At 44.7% G+C, this 27,081-nt stretch overlaps 1 protein-coding gene and 1 long non-coding RNA gene across 2 annotated transcripts in view; both read left to right on the top strand.

Moving 5' to 3' along the window:
• Positions 1 to 27,081, top strand: part of LOC142924803 (uncharacterized) — a 331,170-nt gene that overhangs the window by 60,448 nt on the left and 243,641 nt on the right. Inside the window, exons 3-4 of the long non-coding RNA XR_012941872.1 lie at positions 12,425 to 12,585; positions 13,269 to 13,344. This is a non-coding gene — a long non-coding RNA (uncharacterized LOC142924803). The remainder of the gene's footprint in view (positions 1 to 12,424; positions 12,586 to 13,268; positions 13,345 to 27,081) is intronic.
• On the top strand, positions 13,912 to 25,647 carry LOC142924805 (uncharacterized). Its single transcript, XM_076067585.1, has 4 exons — positions 13,912 to 14,322; positions 14,693 to 14,870; positions 16,370 to 16,603; positions 25,643 to 25,647. Exons 1-4 carry the CDS (start codon positions 14,113 to 14,115, stop codon positions 25,645 to 25,647), a joined length of 627 nt encoding a protein of 208 aa, XP_075923700.1. The 5' UTR covers positions 13,912 to 14,112.

The following is a 27,081-nucleotide window of genomic DNA, read 5'->3' as shown; positions in this document are numbered from 1 at the left end:
CTATGTTAAAGTCAAAGCCTACACATTCACAGAGGCACCTAGTAAAAATCAAACAGGAAAATTTAGCATTGAAATAACTAGGAGAATTTAGCATTGAAATAACTGAGTGATTAGCTTGTGACTGGTCACAGAAATGGATGTGTTAAAGTCAAAGCCTACACATCTGAGCTATTAATAGTAACTGGGTCAGTGTCTACTTCAAATATTGTTCAGGCTCTGGAGACTTCCAAAGTTATTCGTGATGTTATACATTTGGTTCGTTTTGAGCATAATCGCGACCTTATATAATTATGACGTAATATACACGCTGAATATACGCACACAAACATCGTGTACACGTGTGTCGTGCCCTCTATTGTCCACATAGACGGCTTGTGCTGACTAGAGAACGATCTTAACAAACAATGTCGTGACATGTATCAGCCCTTTGTCGATCCAGCGTTTTGATAGAGGCCTCCCCCACACCATGTCGTTCGTGGGAGTTGTTTAACCATACTTCACCATGCCGGTCAATGCGGATTTGGTGATGTGAGGAGGCCCAGAAACTTGTATATGCAGATACGAGTTTGCCTGTGCTTGCATCTGCAGAATTACATTCTCACACATCTTCAAGTGTAGTTTAATACTTCTAAAAATGCATTTATTCTTCAGGATTCCATAAAGTACTGTGGTAAAAAGAAAACAACTTGATTTGAATAAATTTCGATTTAAAGCGTTCGTGACTGCAGGGATTCATCTTCTTGGTTCTTCGGTAAAGTCACGTCGAAGGGAAATAATAAAATAATTAAAATTAAACAATAAAATTCTCACGACGTTTCGACCACAACACAAGTAGCCTTCCTCAGGTGAAGAAACAGAACTGTCGGAAAGACAGCGCTCCAATGAACACTGCTAAGCTTGGCAGCGTATTTTAAGCTGGGTGGGAGGAGCAGAGCGCCTTGACAAAGGAGTTTACATATCAACAGAATAATTTAGCATTGAAGTAGCTGTGTTAATGTGAGATATTAGCAGGATGTTAACGTCAGAAATTAGCATGTAACTGGGAGATTAGCATGATGTTAATGCGAGGAATTAGCATGTAACTTGTCACGGAAGTAGCTATGTTAAAGTCAGAGTTTATATATCAACAGAGGCATTTAGTATATTGACGCTAAAGAACTGCAACTAACCAACAATCATACAACAAACCGATGTGAAAGAACTAAATATAAACTACATCAATATAATCAATGTACTCAATATATTCTCCACTAAGCTGAGCTACTAACAATACGTCATTATACATTACACTTCTATGTCGCAAAAATTATTATAATATGCCTCCAAATAATGTTTTATTATAAACTGCCATAGACAGACCCCAACATTGAATTATATGCAGCGTTACTATACACTACCCTATACCTTAGATTATAATAATATTACACTGTATTATTTTACCAACCCTACTGTATACCACACTGCTATATATTGACTATACAACTACGATACTATATATTACCAAATAAATTATATTAAACATTACACTGAATACTTTGTTAAACAAGGAATGCTTTGAGCTTGTGGGTTGAATCCATCTGTGTGAAGTTGTGTTATTTCCCCATATGCAAGGTGGGGTCTCTCTGGGTTCCACTCACACAAACATCTCAATGCAATGGGACTTTTCTGAAAATGCAGTACTTAGACTCAATGAAGCTTTCCTGGGTAACTAGTTAACATCGTAATAATTAGCATGAGAGATAATGACGTTCAGTTATAAGTGCCATTAATAGTACTATACTGTACTTTTATTGAAGACTATTTTACGTAGTTGTTTGTAAAAAAAAGTGTCCATTCTAAAAACTTTTTGACGGGCCCTCGTACAGAAATGATATTACAATCTTATATGGAGATTGCGAGTCAGAGTGTTGTGAATAGTGGAGTGAACGTGTGGTGCCATCATTATATTGTTGGTGTGTATATACAGAAAGGCCTATTTGGTGGGCAACATTAGGAAAATGGAGGTAGTTCGTCATTGTTGTTAAACAAAATCTTATTTGGGTGGATAAGAGGAGTAAAATCGTACATGATAGGAACTGCAATATTGTGGAGTTCTGGTATAATGAGTTGTAGTATATATGCATGTTATGTCAGCTTAAGTATGCCTGTGTGAGTACACTCGTGACACGGGTGTCATGCGCGTGACCTTTGTCTTTTGTTTCAGATGTGCGAGAGCAACTCCGCTGCGAGTCAAGGTGGTGCTGGGAGAATTGCCTTCACCATTGATGGCACTTCACCAGCATCCATCTCAACCCCACCTCAATCCGGTAGAATTACAAGAACGAAAAAACGTATCTCTTGTGACGTCTGTGGGAAAAAATTCCAGCTGGCATGGTGCCTAGAAGCCCACGTAAGAACGCACAAGGAGACCCGTGATCAATGGTGCGGCATATGCGGAAAAAGGTTTGATCAGCTAGGAAAATTAAAAAGGCATTTGAAGACCCATGAGAAGGATTACATGATAAAGGGTGCACCAGGCTTGGTGAATAACGGCAGTTTTGCCAATGCGGTGTTGAATCCACCATCGCCCTATGAGATGTGCTCAGTCTGCGGATTTTTAAGTCCTATTGAAATCCTGAAAACTCATGAAAGTCTTCACGCACAGTTTTTGTACAGACCGAAGCCTGAACATGATTACACTTCGACAAAAGATAGCGGGGTTAAGATAAATGACATTAAATCCAATTTTCTTGAATGCTTTGGCCTAGTTCCACGTCAACAAACTGCTTCACCAGTCAGTGAGAATAAACCATACGCTGCTCTCGATCCTATGACGAGCATGAAAGTGTTGATGGCCTTGCAGCAGAAGAAGAAGGAAAAGCGAAGTAGACCTAAGCCCATTAAAAGAAAGAAGACCACCACCAGCGTCACCAATTGCAGCAGTAGCAACAGCCAGAATTCGGACATCAAGAGGATGGACTGCACGGAAGCAGGAGGCTGCGTGGAGCAGAGCATCCCCAAGGTGGATGAACCCAACCTGGCACCTTTAGGTACGTCCTAGTAATGCACACACTACATTTCATTTGGATGTAATTCATAATTTCACAAATTAGTTAATGTACGCATATGTTGACCATATCTGTATGCCTGCGCTGAGGAGTCTAGAGATCTGATGTGGTGCTGCTCGGATGTTGGGTTAAACCGTGAAACTCTGGGTTTCAGTCACCGAGCCATGATTAAACTGGCTTCTCATTGATGGTCTTATCCAGTTACCAAACTTCTTCCAGCAAACACTTCTGATGTCGCGTGATGTGTAGGAAATTGCAATAACCTCCTAGTGGATAAAAAACGGTCACGAAGGGATGTCATGAGTAGTGCAATGATATCTCCTTCCACGAGCTGTTCTCTTACATGAGGTGGTTCACTGCTGTGTGAGAGTTGCACAGGGATACTTCATCTCATGACATGGAGCCAATAGCACCATTGGAAGGAAACTGAGCAAAATACATTGCTTGACAAATTCCAAAAAATATCTATTTCTTAACCGGGGTAACTTTTACTTAAACAAGTGGGTAAATTTAGGGAACATTTTTGAATGTATAGACCGAGTAATTTCCACAATGGGAATTTCCTCTTCATTGTACTAACACCTAACTTCCATGTGTATTTACTCGTTCTATTGCAGGTAATTATTGTGTAATTAATGAGCTGTAATAGAATAATCTGGCTCAACCACCTCAATGTTAAATTATAGTCGTTGCTCTGCATCAACATCAACCACACGAAGAAGTGCAAAATGTTGGGGCTTCAAAATAAGCCCCAAAAATGTATTATGATATTTTTCAGGAAATCAGTATCTTGCTTTTCTACTATTTGTACGTATGTTGAACTTCTTTCGTACCATACGTAGCCAACCGTACTAATCGGAGGTATTTGTTGCTGGCCATTTGGCATTTTGGGCCTTTGGGCCTGTGGTCAGCAACCGTGATTGATAAAACGTCCCATATACATAGTAATGCTATGGCATCCACTGCATAGTGATAAATAAATTATGTATTAGCGCGTGCGTGTGCTCAACGGTGGATGTCTTGTGTTCCAGAGGAAAAGCCCTTCCCGTGCAGTGACTGCTCGTACGGAGCGACGCAGAAGTCGAAGCTCAAGAGACACATCCTGAGCGTTCACCACGTGCCCTTCGATAGCGCGCTGGACTCCGACTGCCCCAAGAAGAGAAGGCGGCTGGCTGGGTGCCGAGACCACGGCTCAACTCTGGATTTGGAGCGCGCACGATGCTCACGGAGAACTCCCTGATGATTTATTTCATCCTGAGGCTGAGGTACCACGTGTGGGGCGATGAACGCAAGGTTTTGTGCAGCGGACATTTCCATGATGAAATTTCGTCACGTTCACTGCTGCGAGGTTACATCTATTGCCGTATATTTTTAGTCAATTGCTGTATTTTCTGGTATACCATATATTTAATAAATTGTCCTAATTTCATAACAAAGGTTTTTGGGTTAGATCGTGTAAGTATAAATGTGTCATAACCCTCCACCACCTGACACAGCCAATTAGTAAGGAATTTGTCACGTAAACAAAACTCCACTTAGTTACTACTTCAGCCCACCGGTATTTTGGAGAGTAAATCTACAAGATGAGTACGACGTTTCACTGGTAATTACATCCAGCATCATCGGGCGATTTGCCAGAATAGTGAAGCCATCCACCTGCTTCCGGTCTTAAATAGAGAAAGACGATGTCATCACTGAACCCATCAGGTGCAGAAATCAGCGGCGTGGGAGGGGGGTTATTGAAATTATATAATTGAATAGTAATAATTAAATTAGTATGTTTCCTCTATAAGTAATGATAAATGTGAGATGTCTTCTTCCTCCACGCGTTTGTTCCACTCACGTGGGGTCCGCCGTCCTTGCCACCTTCTCCACACCGCCCCGTCCCGCGCCATCTCTCCCTCCACTCCTCGGGCCACCACGTTCGACCGCATCACCACATCGCCCCACGTCTTCTTCTTCTGCCTTCATCTCCTCATCTTACAATCACAATTACTTAATAATACGCTTCCAGGCCGCACTAAGCCTGTAGCTGTCAGAGAGGTTAAAATAATACAAATTTTCTCAGTTTCAATGGATTCTCGAATTAGTCTTGGCCAGTAATAATGAGTTTTACACAACACTTCTTCGTAATCAAAATACATGAAGTGTTCTTGTTGACAAGCATGTACTGCAACTTCCGACAGTTATGTTTGAGAGTGTTTAATATTTATTTGGTGTTCCTTTAGTCTTACGCTAATGTTACGTCCCATCTGTCCAATATAACATCTGCCACATAAGCCATTAATCCGATACACACCATCCGTTGACAACTTAGGCAATTCATCTTAAGTACAAAATACTATTTTTTTAATTTTGTGTACCGTGCCAAATCTTACTTAGATGTTTAGCTTTTTGCTTTTCCAAAACTCGAGCTAATTTCTCAATTACTCCCACGATATATGTTATTTTAATTGTTTAATAACCTGATTCAGCAGTATTGCTGTTCGATCTTGGTTTAGCATTCATTGCTGTTAATTATTTGAGCATTATTTTAGACATTCAATCGTAGCGTTTCTTTGACATGTTCAATCTCTCTCCCCACACATTCACCATCTGACACTGTTTTAGCCAGATGTATGAGCATCTTGATGAGAGAGGTTTTCTGTATGGGGTGATGATGCGAATCTGCATTCAGATAGGCATCAGTATGCGTTCCCTTTTGGTAAACGCTGTGTGTGTTATTTTACCATTTAGGCCTCGTCCGATAAATCACCTCTCCCAAGGAAATAAGTATTTAGAGGCCACACGGGACCGGGGGGGGGGGGGGGAGTTTAACGTTGTGTCTGTTGCTGAGAGCAGATAGCGCGCAATGGAGAGCTTGCTCAGAGCGGGGCTGGGCACGGACTCGGCGAGGACGCTGGGCGCTTCGGCCGGTGGAGGCTGCATCAGCACCGGGCAGAGCTACGAGACGGGGTGCGGACACGTGTTCACCAAGATCAACGCCAGGAGCGGGGCACCCTCCTCTACGCCTCCTCTACGCCTCCTCACCACCTCACCTCCTCTACCCTTCTCCTCGCCTCCTCTACGCCTCCTCACCACGCCACCTCACCTCCTCACCACGCCACCTCACCTCCTCACCACGCCACCTCACCTCCTCACCACGCCACCTCAACACCTCACCACCTCACCTCCTCTACCCTCCTCTTCGCCTCCTCTACACCATCCTGCATCCTTGCCTCAACCTTCATTCATTCAGCCCTGTCATTAATGTATCACTTTTTTTTAGCTGCGACTACTAGCTAATTTGTCAGTTACTCCCTCGATATATGGTATTTTAATTGTTTAATAACCTGATTCAGCAGTATTGCTGTTCGATCTTGGTTTAGCATTCATTGCTGTTAATTATTTGACCATTATTTTAGACATTCAATCGTAGCGTTTCTTTGACATGTTTAATCGCTCTCCTCAGACTTTGACCATCTGACACTGTTTTGGCCAGATGTATGAGCATCTTGTTGAGAAAGGATTTCTGTGCGGGGTGATGATGCCAATCTGCATTCAGATAGGCATCAGTATGTGTTCCCTTTCGGTAAACGCTGTGTGTGTTACTTTACCATTTAGGCCTCGTCCGAGCAGAAAATATCCAGGAAAGGGAGTGTGTTATTCACCTCCATTTCCATGGTGAACTGGATGGCCGGTTTTTGTGAATTGAGATGATTTAGACATTCATTCATTAAGTGTATCCTTCCCATGTCGCCAGACAACCAAAGTGTCATCTACATATCTACACCAAAAAGTGGGTTTTAATGTACTTGAAGCAAGTGCTCTTGCAACCCGGGGGTTGAGGACCCCTGTGTTAGAGGCCACACGGGACGGGGTGGGGGGGGGGGGGGAGTTTAACGTTGTGTTTGTCGCTGCGAGCAGACAGCGTGCAATGGAGAGCTCGCTCAGAGCGGAGCTGGGCACGGACTCGGCGAGGCCGCTGGGCGCTGCGGCCGGTGGAGGCTGCATCAGCACCGGGCAGAGCTACGAGACGGGGCGCGGACACGTGTTCACCAAGATCAACGCCAAGAGCGGGGCACCCTCCTCTACGCCTCCTCACCACCTCACCTCCTCTACCCTCCTCTTCGCCTCCTCTACACCACCTTGCATCCTCGCCTCAACCTTCATTCAGTCAGCCCTGTATCACTTTTTTTCGCTGCGACTACTAGCACCACCGTGGTGAATGTTGCAGTGAACTTCCCCTCGTTGATTCCCCCCTCCACCCACGTTAAGGGACTCGGTCTACCAGACACATTGACCGCTTCGTCTCATCCACTCCACGTTCAACCACCGTGCCTCACTGCAGTTCACAACAACGCACTCAACTAAACAACTCGGTCACCCACTCATCCAATCACTAACTCAATCACCCTATCACACATTCATCCAGTCACTAACTCATCCAGTCACTAACTCAATCACCCTATCACACACTTATCTCGTCACTAATTCAATCACCCTATCACCCACTCATTCAGTTAACCACTCATCCAGTCACCCACTCATTCAGTCACCCACTCATCCAGTCACCCACTCATTCGGTCACCCACTCAATCACCCTATCACCCACTCATCAAATCAGCCACGCATCCAGTCACCCACTCATCCAGTCATCCACGCAATCACCCTATAACCCACTCATCCAGTCACCCACTCAATCACCCTATCACATACTCATCTAGTCACTAATTAAATCACCCTATCACCCACTCATCCAGTCACCCACTCATCTAGTCACCCACTCATTTAGTCACCCACTCAATCACCCACTCATCTAATCACCCACGCATTCAGTCACCCACGCATCCATTCACCCACTCATCCGGTCACTGGCTCAATCACCCTATCACACACTCCTCCACTCGTTTACTCAAACACTCACCCATTTACTCACCCACCCGCTCACCACCATCCAGGTCACCTCACTCTTCTTTTCAGATTTATCAGTTTGCACTGCTCCACTCTGGAATCCACACCCGGTCTTCCTGTTTTCCCAAACTCTTGCAACAATAAACTTGATCAATTTAAGGAACGCGTTTCTTTGATCTTAATTATCTAATTACTTATTATTACTGGCCGTTTGGCGTTTTGTATTGTGTGGGGTTTGCATCGCTGTCAACCCCTCATCAGTGCCTACCTTATTACAGAACAATTCAGACCTTGTTGGTCACCCCGTGCCCCTTATAATTCCCATGACAAGGGAGAAACACAAATAAACTTAACAAAAATGTTGCCCGTATTGAAACGGCCGTGTGCCGTATGGACCTGACAACTCACTTTCCCCCAACAGATTACGGGTAAACCGTGTGGGTTGGCGGCTATGGGTTTTGTTGTGTTTGCGAGTCCAAGTTATAGGACTGCACCCTGGGTTGTGCGTGGTTCTCATTGGTGGGAGATTCCCTTCGCTGTGTTGCACGCCAGTGGCTGGGGGCTGCCTGGGGCCAGTGACGTGTGAGCCGGTCCCAATGTGCACCGGCAAACATTTACCGCCAGGTGGCCCCAGTGTTTATTGCCCGTCTCCACGTGGATACCTGAAACCCATGTCAATCCACTGCTGGATGAGTCCCGCAATGAAGATACAATCAGTACATCCACTTTGCTTTTGGACTCCACCTGTTCCATTGGCGGCCGAATGCGAATCTAAATGTGCATACGTTAGAGACTGGTTAATGCGCATAGAAATCAAACCAATTGACCTACGACATTTGCCCCATCAACTTTTGTAGAATTTTAGATGTGCATTACAGCTACTTTAGCCGGATGGTTGTGGTGGCTATGTATGCCTGTAAACCACCACTACGTGGAGGTGAGGGTTGGTGGATCACAAAAATGTTGCGACAACTCCCACCCCTTGGTCGTCAAGGAGGTAGAGAAGGCGGTGTCGAATAATGTGGACTCCGCCTGTTCCATCTGTAGATTTGTGATAGAGCATTTGCTTGGATTTCTCCAGGTGCTCCGATTTCCTCCCACATGTAAACACTCATTAATCTTGATTTCAAGCTTTCGTGACTGCAGGAATCCTTACTCTTTGGTTCTTTCGGTAAAGTCACGTAGGTAGAAAAAATAATAATGGATCACGACGTTTCGATCGCCACACAAGCAATCTCACTGAGTCTCAAGACTCTTGTTCAGGAGGGGCCTGACAACTTTTCGCAGGAGTAATTTGGATGTTTGGCTAGTACCAGTTACATTGTATGTTGTTGTTGTTTTGCCATGGGAGTAAACCCATACAGAGAAAGGGACCAGAATGAGGAAAGCGAAGCCAGGCAGTCCTTCAGAAGATGTCATGCACGGGCGTGCCCACTGCACCACCCTGCCGCCCAAACAAATGTAATTTAAATAATGTACAATACTGGCAAATAAACCCTATTAGTATCAACCAAATGTCTGGACAATCTGGCATGTGTATAGCTGCATCGGTGTTTCTAAAAGTCGTGTTCAAATTGCCTGCTATTATTAATATTATAAAGAACAGGTTTCCAACCTCTGGTTTCATTTGACTTACCGGTTGTCCTCATTATGTGTGTCACAGGTAATATGGCAAGGAAAATATTACGCAGCACGAGTTTCAGGATTAGCGCAATTATGATGACACACGTGACCCTCTCTACACAAGAAACAGCTGAGAGTCAATGCTGTGGTGTTGTGCGATTGGTGCAAGCGATCCATCATTGTGTTTTGATGTTGAGCTGTTAAAATTGCACTGTTGTGAGGTGAGGTCAAGGCCGATGACTGCTTCCAGCGGTGTCAAGATCAGCATTTTGAAGAGGCTCGCGGAGGACGATACTGGGCACTAGGGTGCAGTCTCCCTCCATGAACAACAGAGGGCAGAGGAGCGACGCTCACAACAATTATTGGCGGAGCGCCGGGCGTATAAAACACAAAGTTGGAAGAAAGTTTATCTCGGGGAGTTAACCCACAACACCTGGGTCTGTCCCGCGTGTTCACACGATAACGCGTTGTCACTACAACGCGTTTTCTTTACTTTAGGGAACGCTTCTCGCACAACGCGGAACGCGCTCCGTCACAACGCGCTTTCTGAGCCACAGTGTGTCTCTTAGTTCTTGCAAGCTAAGCTGGAGTCAGTCTCTCTCATTAAGGCCACATGGCCACACTGTGTCTCTTAGTTCTTGCAAGCTAAGCTGGAGTGAGTCTCTCTCATTAAGGCCACATGGCCACACTGTGTCTCTTAGTTCTTGCAAGCTAAGCTGGATTCAGTCTCTCTCATTAAGGCCACATGGCCACACTGTGTCTCTTAGTTCTTGCAAGCTAAGCTGGAGTCAGTCTCTCTCATTAAGGCCGCATGGCCACACTATGTCTCTTAGTTCTTGCAAGCTAAGCTGGAGTCATTCTCTTTTCGACATATGTCCCACCAAATTCTGTAATAATAATGTTCCAGTTTCTCTATATGTTTTTAAATTTAGCTTTAAATAAATCTACATTTAAAAATACACAAATCTGGCTGCCTCCTGATGACGCTGGTTGTAATTACTGGCGAAACGTCGTACTCAGATTGTTAATGTTGTGGCTTTGCTCTCTAACACACAACCGGTGTGCTGTACTAGTAACGAATTGGCATGTTCTGTTTAAGTGACAAACCTTACTAATTGGCTGTTTCGGGTGGTGGTGGGTTTACCGACATTTTTATATTTACGTGATCTTACCTAAAAAACCTGTATTATGTAAAAATACATTCATTTTCCTCCTTTCTTTTTGGACAGTTTCAAATCTCTAACGTCTTTCAAATTGTTCTGATGTACAGTGCTACATTTCAAATTACTGTCATGTTTGCAACGGGTTGTTTAAAATATATTTAAATGGTGTAGATTCATGTTTAAACTCGCTTCGAATCTGCATTCATCATTTTCTTCTTAAGCAGTCCGTAACCACAATTGGTGCATCGATGCATGACCCATTTGATTATTGTTTGTTGGTCTTAATTTATCAATTAAAATGTTGAGTGTGCCAAATCCTAAAGAGTGGCGTTTGAGTCGACCTTATTTATTTTATATTCACATCTGAAACGCCTGTGCACATTAATGTAATCCAGTTACACACTCTCCTACTTGTTCATCAACTCTCTTCGTGGTGTAGATTTGATGGCTTGTATAGCAACCATAAACAAACACAACAAGTCCGGGTGACTCATGATCCATGACTCACGATGCCAGTGGGCCAGGTTTCACTCTCAACTCTCTACCTGTGTGGCATGAATAAAACGCACCTGTAAATTTGACCTGAAATGATTGCACAACAATTGCCCCGCCTTCATGCGATGTTTATCCTCCACTGTTTATCTGGCTTTGACCTGAATTATATAAAAGTGCGGCTCTGCAACTGCTGTAGAGTCACATTGGTATAAACACATTTTACAATATGAACAGCGCATTGAAAACGCGTACTATTTTATGTATTGTTTAACAAGTGTGTTCACAAATCCACACTGAGAAACACGATGATTGGCAGAGGGGAGTAAATTATGTTTTCGATAGTGTATTTAAATAGAGCTACTGTAGGTAAGTAGTTTTCATTTTTAAAGGCATAGTTTAACAAGACAACACTTGCCACCATCCTTCAAACCCATTGGTGAAAAAGACCACAGTTTATGTTTACATTATAATATGTTTACATTATATATAATATAATGTTTACATTATATATAATATAATGTTTATATAATATATAATATAATGTTTACATTATAATACAATGTTTACATTATATATAATATAATGTTTATGCAAGAGCCGGGGACTTATGGGACCCCGGGGTCCCACCATAAGGTTCATATGAATGGTTACCTAATAACTTTTGAAACACGGTAATCACTGTGAAGTGCAGTTTCCAATTCTTATTGTTGACTCAATCTCTCTGGCCTTTCTATGCAATATGAAGAAGGGTCATTGCCCGAAACGTCGCTTATCGGATGTTTTCCCTTTTTCAAGGCCCCAGTCCTACTGATGCATGAATTTGTTTGGTATTTGAAATGATACGAAGGCTCAGCAAGTCATTCCTTGCAGACATAAACAGAAGCGATACGTGCCACCCCAGCCACCCATGTCGCGAATCAATCGATTATCGCGATTGAGGGCTCGTGAATAAATTCTAGATTCAACGCCTTTTTTTAAAACGTGAACACAGCCGGCTCTAGTGACTGGAGTGGGTGGGTGTTGGACAATGTGAAACAATGACACGCAACGTATACAAATCTAAAACATAAATTCTTATGCACGCGATCCGGTGTGCATATCGCGATCTTCAGGATGAATGATCACGTCCAAATCAATGCGTCGTCGTTGCTCCCCTAGCATGCGCTCTGCGTAACCCGCTCGTGTTGTTGTTGTTTGCGGGAGAGTTTAGGACCTTCGTGGCCAAGAGCCGCAGCTCCCGAGGCAAAGGAGTGATGGCACGCTTCAAGGTGCCGGACTTGCTGAAGCATCTCATGGAACGATACGGGCCTCCGGATATTCACGATCTGGGCATCCGTATCACCAGCATACCTCTGGGCATTTCCGTACGTGCCGTGCCTGCATGTACGAGCGTGTGTGTGTGTGTGTACGTGTGTATGCATTGCGTCGCTTGTTGACTGCGAATTGTATTATTATTGGATGCCTCAAGTAGACTCTTTGGTTCTTTCGGTAAAGTCACGTAGGTATAAAATCAAATAAATCACGACGTTTCGGGCGCAACACAAGCGTCCGTCATCAGGTGGGAAAGCCTTGGTGTGCTGCTGAGGCAGACTGTTTTAAATGGTTTGAAATGTGTGTAGCCCATGGGTCATAAAGAAGTGGCCAGTGCTAGTGATGTTAACGTGAGAAATTAGCGTGTAACTGTAAGGTAGGAAAGCGGCCTCCTCCTCGATTTTACGTGACTTTACCGAAAGAACCAAAGAGTGTGGATTCCTGCAGTCGCGAAAGCTTCAAATCTAGATTGCCTCAAGTATGTATTGTTGTTGCCCTTGAGGGGGTTTACTTTCGGAATTAAATGCGTTCTGGAATTGCTGACACACAGCCACAACGTACGTGTCGCTGTGTTCACACCTGAGAGTGACACTGCATCAGCCTTTTACCAATATTCCCCCGCCCCTGCGTTTGCCTTACACGGCCACAATGCTGAGCTATCCTCAGTTCCTCAGGCACACAAGTTTCACACCTGTCTCCCTGTCAAGTGAATGTGGTGTATCCTTTTGTCATGCAGTCTGAGACAGACTTCCAACACGACTTCAGTTTTGGGGGTGCAGTGCTGTGACAAGAGCACTGAAGTAACTGCTCGTGTAAGTACATCATGTTAATATATATCGTATTGAAGGCTGAGGCCTATTTTACTGTACCGCTCCTTACAGAAATTTTCTTTCCCGAGTGGTTGTGCATTTGTCGCTTGTTTCAGAGGTTCGCGATTCGATCCCAGGAGTCGCCCTAGTTAATATTGCGGGTGTATTATCCAAAACTGCATTTCTATATGCTTCACAAATAATGTAAAAAAATATCCCGTGTTGTTATTAATGAATGAGGAGGACATGTGTGCCGGCGTCAGAATCAAAATTTGCAAATCTAAACAAGTACTCAGAAATGACTGGATTGGGTAAAACCACTTGTATATATGTTGAACTTCTTTCGCACTGTACGTAGCCAACTGTGCTAATCGGAGGTGTGGAGGGCAACAAACTGAACACAAAAAGCAGTTCTAAAGAAATTGTTTTCAATATAGATTTAAAAGTGCATAGCTGCAATGGCTTCCTAATATCGGAAGGAAGAGCATTCCAGTTGGCCGCAGAAGCCCATCTGAAAGCGAGTGATGCGGTAACTGTCTTTGTTCGATGGCTTGCCAAAAGCCACTGCTGCTAGGATGATCCACCAATCCCATCTCTCGATTGCAATCGTGCATTAGCAGCACACCTTGCATTAGCTGTTGAACCACTCGTCCATCACGTGTTCCATCATCGCAACTACAGCACTGCCCTGCACCTGTGGCCGCCACAGTTGCTAACATTGTGTTGTTTGTTTAGGTGATCGGCAAGGCCCAGAAAGGCGAGCGGGAGGCGATGGACCGTGGGCTGGCTCGCATCGAGTGTGACATCAAGCAGGAGGTGGAGGGCCGGCCACACAAGGTCAAGAAATACCTGTTGGAGTCGTTCCCCTTGCCAGGGACGAGCGCCGATCTTCGCCGACAGTTCACAACACAGCCGGCGACCGAGATGGTGCTGCAGGTCTTCCAGAACGCCGAGGACATCTTTGTGAATAAGCTGAAGAAGGTGGGGGCCATGGCGTCTGGACTTAATGCAACAAAATTACCGTGCGAGAAAGTTCATGCATTTGCTTACATTTGTCAAAGGTTTTCCATAATACATTTGTCCTCGGAATTATTTAATGAGTGATAATCGCCATACGTTTCAAGTCTGTGGATACTTCCACCATTATCAAAAAACTTTCTCTACCACTGCATTAACTCTCCTCTATAATATTTAGGGCCATCGCTTTCACAAAATTCAGTCACACGTTGAGACAAAAGTAAGGGGGGGCATTGAAATTGGTCGGACATCTATGCATGTGTCACCCTCTATTTGTCCCAACAGAGTGATATGGCTGCATGTGGTTTGGGTCCTTTATTGTTTCCACCAACAGTGTGTGCAGGACTTCCTGGGGCAGGTGAAAGGGGACACGCTGGCCCGGAAGCTGTTTCAGTTGGCCCTGTGCTGTGGCTCCCTCGAGACTCCTCGCGACCTCGTGGTCAAGGAGAAACCGGCCGCGTTTCTCGGCAACATCAGCACTCCCGACACCAGACCGCCGCTTCTTCCGGGGAGTAAGGAGACAAATTTTCACATACAGTAGACTCTCGATTATCCGCGCTAATTACGGGGAAGATGGCTGCCGATGATAAAAAATCTCGGATCATCCAAAGATATCTATTTTCTGTGGATCTCTATGCCACAAACTAACGATCAACCGATCGATGCACGTGGTCGGTGATAAAACTTTCCTGCTCCCGAGCAGAAGACTCGGCCCTCTAAGTGGATAGCAGAGCCACGCCAATCACCATCAATCAAACTCCACCCACTGTTGTAAAGATATGCAACTACTGTACTGTCGAGGTGATCACGTAGATTTCGGATTCATGGGCGCACATATTTGCTCGATATAAGCACGTGACTTGTAACAAACATTTCCAAGAATTACAATGTATAACTATTTTTAGATTATTAATTTGGGCCTAAGGGAAAATCCATGAGTTATTAATAAGTAAAAATCTCATGTGCGTGGTTAATCCGCAAATCAGATAAACCGCACACGGATAATCAAGAGTCTACTGGATTGCACGCGCGCTGAAGTGTCGTAGCTTCTCTAAACACCTTATTTCACATTTCGTCTCGATTATTACTAATGCATTAGTAAGAGTTTGGCATATCACGACGCATCAGTTTGTCAAATTTACATCGAGATGACCCGGGTGGCTGAGAGAGATTATTAGCATTGAGCTGGAAACGCTGAGATCCTGGGTTCGAATCTGGGTAACCACCTTTGATTAAACTTGCTTTGTCAAGTGCAGCCAGTTGATGGTCTCAGCTCGGTCATTAATGACTGTCAAAAAAACCCAAGACATACTAAATAAATGGCTATGCACTTAATTTGACCAAGTCCAATATCGGCTCAACAGAGTGGGTGGGAATGTGCTTCCCTTTACTCTGTGGACCAGAGGTCACTAGAAGCAATGTCAGAGGTAGCTTTGTGATGTTCTCTTCATTCTCCAATAGGACGGGTTCCGCTGCTCCGTGAGAGATCCGAGTGGATACTCCGTCTCATTACACGATATCGAAAGCACAATCTGAATAAAATGTAGTTTCTTGTATTGTACATAGGGGGTCAGACCACGGAGGACCTTCAGAATGCTGAGTGTGATCTTGAAATTAATCCTGGACTGGTTCGGGGGATAGTTGAACAATTCGAATATTGGGGCGATATCGTCTTGCATACGGGTGCGAGAAGTCTGCCAGTGTTTTTTTTAGTCCATCTAGATTTTTGGGTTAGATCATGTAAACATGCACTCAATAATACGCTTTAAAATGCACTATTTATGTGACCTATCCCAAAAATCTCTATTATGGATAATATTGGTCGCGAAGGCCTTCGTGTTAAACTTGTTTTTTGAGTCATCTGGAGAGTGATGATGAAACTCATCGGGAGGCCGTAGATGAGACGTGGGGGGTGGGAGGGCAGAGAGAGAGTTGCAGTTGTTGAGCCTATTGGAGCGAGTTACAGCATCGTTGTCCTCTCCTGCAATGGCATTGCTTGTCTCCTTCGCAGAGGCGGTAGCCGAGCATCTGGTTCGTCTGCTGAGCCACGCAAGTAAGATGGCAGAGCCCCTGGGCCTACCCGCGCTGTCACGCGTGGAGAAGCAGCTTGCCGAGCTTTTGACTCGCGCAACCTCCCCAGCCTGGGCCTCGGCTCCTTCTTGGACATCCTCCATCGCAACGCCCAGGTGCGTACGTGGCGTGCGTGAGCCCACCCGCCTCCAGCTGGTAAGAGGCAGTACAGCAAGTAGGTGTACGACACTGCCCGTGCAAAGTTTGAGTGTACTTATCGCCTCCGAGTGGCGCTCAATGTTAAGTTTGTTTCCAAAATTGTGCGCGGTAATATTAGTTTATTATTACGAACTTAAAACTCATTTGTCGATAACTCAAATACGTTTAAGCGTTATTTAATCACTGCCAATGCAGAGCACAACAAAGTGTCACGTAAGATGCATGGGTTTTCTCTTGTCACTCTTAAAAAATATCTGTGAATTTGGCAAACATCCCAAAGATAGATATTGAAAATCACCGTTAAAATTGAGTGTACAGCGGTGACATTCAGATAAAATATATGATAACACTATATATGCAAAGTGGACGGGTGGCTCAGAGATCAAAGCGGTGCGTTGGCAATAATGAGATTCTGGGCTTGAATCTGGATTTTGACCGCTTGGGTTGAAACCGAGGTCTCAAGTCTTATCAAGTCGATCGTCCGAGCCCCGTCACCAGCGACTGCACAAAATTACAGTCTCATTAACCTTGGGTTTTGCACTTCATTTTCCTAATTCCATCTCTGAGAATAACAATTTCAGCTTGACTCTCGTGCGCCACACAATCTCATAACACAGCTAATGTGAAAGTGTTGGCTCCTATTGTGTACAAGATAAAAGGCCACCCACCGCATTTTATGACACAGGGCCTGCACGGCTATGCGAGATTTACGAATGGATGATTTATTTGTCTCTTGACATTACGCCGATAGCGCATTTGGAAAACTAAAATTGAGAACGAATTTTGTGTTAATTTGCAAACTTAAATCTGTATTATTTAATCAGTTTTCGTGCACTGCATTGTGAGATGCAGCTCCATGCGTATCGTTTAGCTTTAAGCCGGTGTTTGCCTTGTGGTCGCCTCGGTGTCAACCAACTGATGTTGACGGATTTGTTGTGTCTGTGGTAGCTGTTGGAGGAGACTGGGGTTGTGATCTCCGTCCTGGGTGGATCTGGAGCCACAGAGAGGAGCCGGAGAGCGGCAGCCCTCTCCCCGCGAGCGAGGAGTCGAGTAGCGGCTGCTCTCACTCGAGCGAGGAGTCCGGAGCCCGCAGCCCTCTCGAGATCAGCCCTCCCCCGGGGGGGAAGCCGGGGGCCCGCGTCCCCCACAACTGACAACCTGTGTACCAACTGGCTGAGCGAGAGTTTGTGTGTATTTGAGCGTAATCGTGCCAGTGTTTAGCTGTACCAGGGAGTTTGATGCAGCAGAGTGTTTCGGTGTAGCAGGGTGTCCGGATTGTGCCGGCACACTATCCTTCTATCCGTAATGTCGTAGGGTGAGGTCCATTAAAAGTTTACTCGGACCCCAACCTGTCAAAGCGCCTAATCATGGAACGTGGTTCTCAACATCGTCCCTCACCCATGCTACGTACCTTTGAGACGTCCTGCTTTTACAAATGTTGATGAACTGGAGGGCAAAGGTCTGGAGGACCCCACATGGAGTCTGGTTTCTCACACCCGAGCCTCCTGTGACATTTCTGGAGGCTTCTCTGGGATCTTTGTCCCATTTATTGAGTGCGGATTTGGCTTACTTCTGGCTTCGTCCCAAGACGTCATCCAGTTGGGAAATACCCGAAGGTTGTGGGAGTCGCCCCGTGCTTCAGTTTATTTCCAACCCTCGCAATGGCCGGTTGCTCACCAGCCGGAAGTCTTTTGCTGCATACACCACGACCGAGGTGTTGAGAGCAGCTATCTCGTGGCTGGTCGGCAATGGAGATGGTATTATCGATTAGGGGAGCGTGAGTCTGTGGCGTTGGTGGTGCTGCTGTCACGGAGGCGACACGAGTTTAGGAAATTCAGTTTTGTGGGTTTCCTGTAGCGAGCACTGAAAGATCCTCTCTTCCTCTTTCTCCACCCTTTGTCTGTTGTCTCCATGTCCCCGTTCAACTCTTTCTACGCCGCTTTCCTTGAATGTGCAGCCGCCTTTATGGCCTCCCCTCTCCCCTTCTCTCCACCTCCAACCCATCTCTGTCGTAATCTCCTCCCCTTTGTTCAGGCTCTTCCCTTTCTTCCTCAGTCTATGGATGGGGTTATTGTTTATCGGGCTCTTATACAAAAAATGGAGCTTATTTTAGCCTTTGAATAGGATTTTGTTTTCCTTCGGTAGCGTGTTGCGCACATAGGGAAGATCGAGCCACGCCACCGGTTCCCATTATCAAAATCTTTGTCAACTTGTCTCCCTCGGTAGGAATGCCTTTCCTTCTCCAGCAGGCAATTGTTTCTCTCTCTCACCTCCGTTATTTCTTCCGATGCGCTTTCTTAATCTCACTTGCTGTGTCTCGACTCTATCATTCAACAAGGGCAAATTTAAAAATTTGCTTTTTTTTCCTCCACTGCTTTACCACTATACCTCCTGAGTGGGTACTCGGAGTTTCATCTAATGTACTATTTGATGGGTCGCTTCCACACAGCACAAAGGCGGTAGCTATCCGAACGGTAAATTTTTCTTTCAATTTAGATAGATTCTCGAATTATTCTTGGCCAGCAGTAGCTAGTTTTGCACAGAATTTCAACATTAAAATCAACTGAGTGTCCTTGTTGGCACGTGTGCTCTGCTACTGCTGAACACGGGTGCCAACAAATAATACATTATTTAAATGCATGCCTATAAAGGGCACCATACTTCAATAGGGATTACCATTGGTACGGCTATTTTAATACACAATAGACAGGAAGGACAAGATCAAAATGCTCTCATTATGCACATGCATAATGTACGTTGACTCGGTAATCTCCCCCCCCCCCCCCCCACTTTGCGCAAGAGTGTCACAAATCTGGCTGTCGCCTGATGAAGCTAGTTGTAATTACTGGCAAAACGTCGTACTCCGATTATAAATGTTGTGGCTTGGCTCTCCAAAGTACCAGTGACGAATTGGCTTGTTCTGTTTCCGTGACAACCCTTACTAGTTGGCTGTATCGAGTGGTGGCGGGTTTTAACGACACGTTTATATATGTACGCGATCTAACCCAAAAAACACCTCTATGGATGATATTGGGCCCGAAAGCCTACGTGTTAAACCAAAATAAAAAAAAATATTTACAAAATAACAATAATTTCTAGTTTTCCTCATTCACATCGTGATTCGTATGAAAAGACATGAGATGATTGAGACATGTTAAATCATAAACTATTTATTAATATATATATACAGATAGTCCTCGACTGCAATGTCCTTGTCCACGTGCAAACAGCGTTAGGATAGCAGCCTCCTTTAAAAGTCTGAGTAGATTTATATGCTGTAGAAGACAGTTGACGAATCCTCGCTGCTTGATTCCTCCTCGGATCCCTTCAGCAGTGAGTCGTCACCAGTCTTCTCTGCCTGCTCATTCTCCATGTGGCACCGCTGGGGTGGGTGCAATACGCCAGGAGACTCCTTATGCAGTGAGCAGCGAAGCAGGCCCATCTCTGCCTGCTCATCCTCAACGTGGAATTGAGGCGATGGCGGTGAGCTGGGGGAATCGGTGAGGAGGGTGTTATGGAGACGGCCCAGCTCTGCCTGCTGCAGAATCGTCTGTACGACGAAGCGCTCGCGGCACATGCAGGCACGCACATGGGATGGCGTGTCCGGGATGATGTATGCAATGCAGGCCTTCGTGAGTAACACCACGTGCTGCACACGTCCACACACAGGTAAAGGATTTTCAGTTTCAGGATTTGCATGTAAAGGGTGCTTACTAAATATAATATGGCAGCATCTTAAAGTGCTTTACATCTCAGGTCAACTATTCCGGGGACCTGAAGCCTAGGGATATTATATTGTTACGTCGTTTTTCCCAATTAAATTAAGTCATTTGAGTAATTTTTGAACATTTGGCAAATTATACCGAGGCACTTTTTGAATTACTTAATGGGTTTTTTTACGTTCACTATGCAGCAGGCAACATTTATGATGTGCAGTTAATGCACCCACAGTATTCACCTGGGCAGCCGCAAATTACCGCAACAATCAGCAAACACTTACACTCGGCCATGTCACCACTACAAAGATTCCCTGTGTAGCCTTTCACAGACTGAGACAAGTGCATCTATGAAGGGTGGCACAGTGCCTGCGGGGGTGGTGTGCACCTTTATCTCGCCAGTGATGATTTTCACACACTTCATCAAGTACTCATTTTAAGTCAGAATCAACTTAAGGGAAGCTCAACACTGGTTCTAATATTTTCCACTGTTGTTGGCTGTGGCCAGAAATAGTACTCCGGTCACACAGGATTGGTAGCGCAGTTCACAAACAACAACGCAGCCACTCCCCTTCCCACAAGTACACATGCTTACCTGTGACAAATTGCATTAACAACATGAATCGTCTGCTGCATGATGAAAGTATTGTATTACCACTATTATTTGTGATCTCAGAAATACTGTGCAATTGTGAGGTGTAATAGCATTACTGGCATTATCTGTAATGACCCATTGACAATGATCACGGTTTGCTCTGCTGACCTTAACAACTGCTCACAGATGAGTCTATACGATGGTGCAGTAGTGTAAGGCTTTGCACACTAGACTTGCAATCCAGAGGTCACGGGTGTGAATTGATCTTTGGTCGTGGGAGTGTAAACAATGGTAAAGTTTTTTTTACATTCCACTGCCTCTATCCACCTAGCAGTGTAAATGGAATACATCCAGTCAATTGGTCGGCTGAGTTTGGTTCTGTCCAGTGTGGGAACTCCCACATCTTCCCAAGACGTCTGACCAGTGTGGAAGAGCAGTTCAAATACATCTTAAGGGTCTCTCTTGAGCTCCCTATAGCAGGAGCGCTTTTGCCATCAGTGACATGAGCAAGTAATTGCAGGGCTGTACCTTTATCTTTCAATGGGTTTATGAATGTGTGTGTGTGTGCATGTTGATGTGTACCTGCATGGCAATGACGAAGGCCAGCTTTGCCGTCAGTACTTGCCAGTACTGCTTGGTGACGGAGTAGGCTTGGGGATGATCCGGCGGGTAGCGATAACCTGGATACCTACACACGTACAACCACAAGCATGCATGGACTATATTGAGCAAAGTGCCTCGAAAGTAGAGTTGGCGCTAAATTGAACAAGTATGGTTGTGCACAAACGGTAAATGCGTTCACAGCCCTTAAAAAAATCCGCTTCTGAAAGAGGGCCTTCCCACAACGTGCAGCTTGTGGGGGCTCTTTTGACAATGGTTCACGCTGGTCCATGCCAGGTTGGTGAAGGCAGGGAGTACAGATAATGGGAGAGCAATATAGCACAACTGTTAATTTTGCTGAAGTACCCACTGCTGACAACCTAGCTCCACAGTCGCCTACTGCACCTGCATTGTGCATGGTGATCATCAATCTAAGCACGAACAAGGCTCAAGCCGGCTTGACTTCCGGAATCTAAGATCAGCTGTATTCGTGGTGATTTGATCATAGTCAAGTAAGGTTATATTAAATATCGATCAATATGGTTATATTGATTATAGTTGTGTATGCCAGCAATTCAAAAACGTTAGAGAAAAGGGTTGGTAGATCGCATCAATTTCTTAACTATCTGTGCTGAGGTGACCAGAAGATGGCTGTAGACCAAGTGGTTTCATGTCTGTGTGAACCTTTAAGCTTCATTTCATTATCATGGGTTCTCCAGGACCTCTTATTGCATCCCACATGCATAAGACCACCTTAAACTGGAATCCCAATGCACGGTCTTCCTGCAAATGGATCTTGAGACTCAATTAAGCAGTCGTGGATCGATAGATAAATAAATAACATTACTCTTTAGCAAGGTAACAATGAGCTAGAATTTATATCAATCTATTATTATATTTCTCTAAGTGGGACTTTGGTTGTGAAGCCATCCCACCCGTACCCACTGCTCCCCCCCTCCAATTCCCCCCCCACCCCCTTTACTGTCCCCACCCACCATGCACACTCTTCCCCCAACCCTACCACAACCCCTTACTACCCAACTAAGCCAAACCCTGTGTCCACGGTAAGGGGCAGGGCATAAACAGAGGTGGGGCCTAGGGGAAGTGTGGGTCTTAAAAGGAAAGTCACGGAGTGAAAAGAGGAAGAAAACGAGCCTAATCAGGAAGGGGCGGAGCCAGGAGGACGCCACACCCAGAAGGATGTCGCATCTACCTGGACAACACACCCAGACATCAGTGCATCACATTCGCAGGGACGGCACCCCCGATAGCTGGGCATGACACTGAATGGCACAAACCTGCAGGTTGTGTGGATTTCCGGATCAAACCAGGCTGGCAGGATGTTGGGATAATTTTGCTCCTTGAAGTCGCTGATCTTGAAAATTGAAAAGCTGTCCTCCGTGTACCCATGCATTGTAGGCGAACCTGTGCCATACTCTGCTGAGTATCCATAATAATACACCAGGCGTGGGATGATGTCCGTTGTGAACGCCAAGATGCATGACTGTGGAATTAGCATACGGAGGCACAGCGATAGCGGTCACTTAGCATGCAATGATTTGACCAAGGCTTCTGAACATCTTACCTTGGCAATTACATTAATTTTCACAAATACAATTTGGGGGGTTGCTGCCAGAGTGAAATGGTTACCATATAAGGACTTGCAATCTGGCAGTCGTCAGTTCAGTCTCCTGACACAACAGTTGAAGCAATGGATCATTTTCTTAAATCTCCCCCACCTCTGTCCAATTAGCAAAATAAATGGGTTCATCACTGTTTTAGCGCAGGTAATTCCACAACTTACAACATGTCTGGTCATCATGGAAGAGTAGGCCAAATACCGTGTAGAGGGGTTCTCTAGAGCTACCTTTAGTTGAGGCCCTTCTGCCAGCAGTGACATGAGCAAGCAATTGCAAGGCTTTACCTTTTGCGATTTTGGGAGAGAGTGGATAGGAGCGGTGGTGCAGTGATTCGTGCACTGCACTTTGAATTCAGCACACATGCAATTGACTTCCAGCTACGACTAACATCAGTGACGAGTGATACCCGAACCGCTCCTGGTCCCCCACTACACCTCTTCTCAAACCTGCCATGACCAGAATGGTGAAGTATGGTAAAAAGAACCCACACGGCTAACATGACATGTTATGTCACTCATAAGATGGGATACTGAGCGAGAAAGCGAGCGGACAATCTGGCGACTTACATTGGTGATTACAGAGAGGGTGGCAATGATACTCAGAATGTCGGCCCAGGCTCCAATTCCTCTTGCTCGCGAAACCACAGGCCTCCTCATCTTTGTTACGAGCTTCCACGCGTCGACCCGCACTTCGATGATGTTGTTCAGCAGTGCGAGCAATGGCGCAAGTGGAAATGATGCCACGAAGAGAGTGACAAACCCGAATTGGATAACTGGGGTATATTTTGAGAATGGGTAGGGGGGCAAGGATAGGATAATGAGTGAAACAGGATATAGACACACACTCTTAATGCTGTTATGTTGTGATTACTTTAAGCAAACAAAACATGTTTTCAATGCATGGAATGTGTTTTAGTCAAAGGAGACCCCAAAATATGATCACATTTTCGTATCATTTGTTCACAAAATTATCGTGTCCATTACATTGGCCACTGAGATGCGACCAGCCACTACCATCTTTAATGCTCAGCCCTGGTTCACCTGGGTTTCTTTTGCACCATTTTCCACCACTAGGTGGCTATAATAACTAGATCACATCCTGTATTGAGGACTCCATTAACCATACCACACATTTTTAGGCATATGCACTGTGGCTGAAATGCCAACAAATCACAGCAGTTAACCACAGTGGACATTATGCACAAGAGTTTTAAATAAATAGTAAGGGGGAGAAACGTCAACCCAAGCTGACCAATGTAGCTGCATTGGTTAGCAGACAAGAGGAGCAAATATGTGCTCCTATTGTTTCTAAAACTTAACTCCGTACATATGCACATACACGCATGCTCAAAGACAATTGTGTCACAGTATATCCATAGATTGGTGCCTATGGCCAAATCACCCAGTATGCGTCAGATTTAATCAGATCCCAGAAGTTAAGGAGAGCTGAGCCTGAAAATTGGTTGGATGGGTGACCATGCAATAGTTATTGTGGGGTTGTGAGCAGCATAGGACAGTGCAGCAAATTACATTGTTGTATTGTACATCTAAGCTCTTACATCTGTGCTCCCTGCCTTCAACAACCCGAAGTGTGGGTAATTTCCCTCCCACAACAATGTCCGACAGATACACAGGGGCCGTACACACGTGCCTATATAGTCAAATGATACCCAATTGTGTGTTTTTTTTTATAATAAAGTAAAACGCGTTGACTCCGTAGTGTGATCCTCTGAGCTCATTGTACCCATCTCGAGGTATTCATCAAAGAGTCCAAGTGGGCTCTGGGGCTGTAGGTCCATGTCTTGCTCCCAGCGCGTGTAGACAGCCTCAGGCCTTAGCTTGGCCCGACGCTGGGCCCACCAATTGCTGAACCATCTGGGGAATTGAGGGGGGAGGTACGCATGTGCAGACACAGAGACACCCTTACACACGTGCATATCCATTTGTTCATCAACTCTAGGTTTGCTATTTCATAGCTTTCCACTGCGTTTTCAGGTTGTATCATGTGAATATCCCAAGCACGTGGAGCGAAACGTCAAGACATGCCAAACAATATGCGGTATGACACAAAACATGTCAGAGAGCTGTACAAAACAACTGCTAAAACCTAAGTAGTAGCTGTTTTTCATTTAGCCCGTTGTCAATCCACTACACTCTTTCAGTCATGGGAGTTGCTTGTCTAATATTATGAAACTATGTACAAAGCGTCTGATCGGAATATCGCATGATACTAACGAGGTGAACTTTGTCCACTTGACTGGTGTTCACTGCTTAACCAGTGCACACTGCTAACAAGCTGTCGACCCGACTTTTCGCTGAATGCGTTTTCACACAACACATTTTCATTGTAACATGGTTTATATATTTGGGAAAACTTTTCACACAACGTGGAACGTGTCCATTATAATGTGGAATGCACACTGTTAAAACGCCGAACGCGGCCATTATGATGCGTTCCTGAGCAGTCGACGATGAACGACTGTCTTGAGTTGCGCGGCTGAGCAGTTTGATAAAGTATACGAATGATACAGTCACACGGCAGCCTAGCCTGAGTTATTTATCCCACCATGGGATGACTGCAGGTTGAATTTACTGTGAAAATGTGATTAACTCAGTAATTCCTTGCTTTGCGCGTTTTTACTTCACGCGGAAATTTTCAGGAACGCATCTACCGCGTTACACGAGGAAACGCCGTAATCAGACTTCACAGCTTTCATGTGTTCATGCGATACTTACGGGATGATGACCTCCTGAAAATTGCCAACCATCTGCTTCACTACCATGATGACAGTGAGTTGAGAAGTCAGTTCAAAGAGACAGCCGTTTGGGGGACACTGGAGGGGGGATGGGGTGGAGAATAGATTCAGGTTAAACACTGAAGATATGAAATATTGGGTAATACATATATGGATACCACACATCATTTCTAATGATCCTCTCACATTCTTCTCTTCAGTCAATTGCACACTGCAAAAGTGACGGCTCCATATGTTAGAGGGGACAGTGATTAAGAATATCAATATTCTCCAGATTATAAGAAACACTTTCCCCCTCCCCCTCATGTATTTTAAATAAAGAAAATGGTGGCGCATCTGATAATGTTTTGTTTGTTGTCCTTCCCCCACACATCCGATGCAGGCTGTGTACGGTGCAAAATAAGTTCAACACACAACATGCATACTGCAGTTGGTGTTTAGTATCAGGTGAGTTTAATTCCAGAGCATCGTCTAGTAAATATAATAATCGTAAAACATTAAATTAAGTTGGTAGAAAACACAGAGGCACTTAAATAATAAGCTGTATTCTTTATCCTTTATGTGTATTGTTTTTGAGAGGATATCAATCAATGAATCGCCCTCGTGACGATTTTCTACAAATCTGCAGCAGGAGAAGTAGGCACCTTAATATAACACCAAATATACTCATTATAATCATCTCATGTGTCAACAAGTCTGCCTTCAAACAGAAACATGAGCAACAGGTGCACATTTTGGGCAATGGACTTTCTTCCGAGCATAGAGTGACTGCAAATACTCAGGGTGACTCTGAATGGCAATTATGTAAATGTTAAACTACGTGTCATTAACACTGTCTTAATGACATTGATTTAACGTGTGCACAACGCAATGCTGCTTAATTCCTTACTCCAGAATTCGTTCTTGATATCATATTACGGGGCCGTTCTCTAACACAACATGCTCCACTGCGCCACAGTGAGTCATAGGTAGTGGCTAAACATATCCTTGAGGGGGGCTGAAATACTGTACATTTTTAAGGATGATCAAATATATAATTTTAAATAAATGGCGTTTGATAAATACGGTATATAATTGAAAATGTCCAATGAGAGACCACAAGGGTACTACTTGCAAAATATGTGATAAACTAACACCCTCAAGTTAACTGGGTTACCAATTGCATCAGTCTAACACGTGTTCTGCTCG

Source organism: Petromyzon marinus, chromosome 17 (assembly GCF_048934315.1).
Source record: "Petromyzon marinus isolate PM22_M1 ecotype Great Lakes invasive population chromosome 17, UKy_Petmar_22M1.pri1.0, whole genome shotgun sequence".
In the NCBI taxonomy this organism is placed as follows: Eukaryota; Metazoa; Chordata; class Hyperoartia; order Petromyzontiformes; family Petromyzontidae; genus Petromyzon; species Petromyzon marinus.
This window is presented reverse-complemented; position numbering and strand designations above follow the sequence as displayed.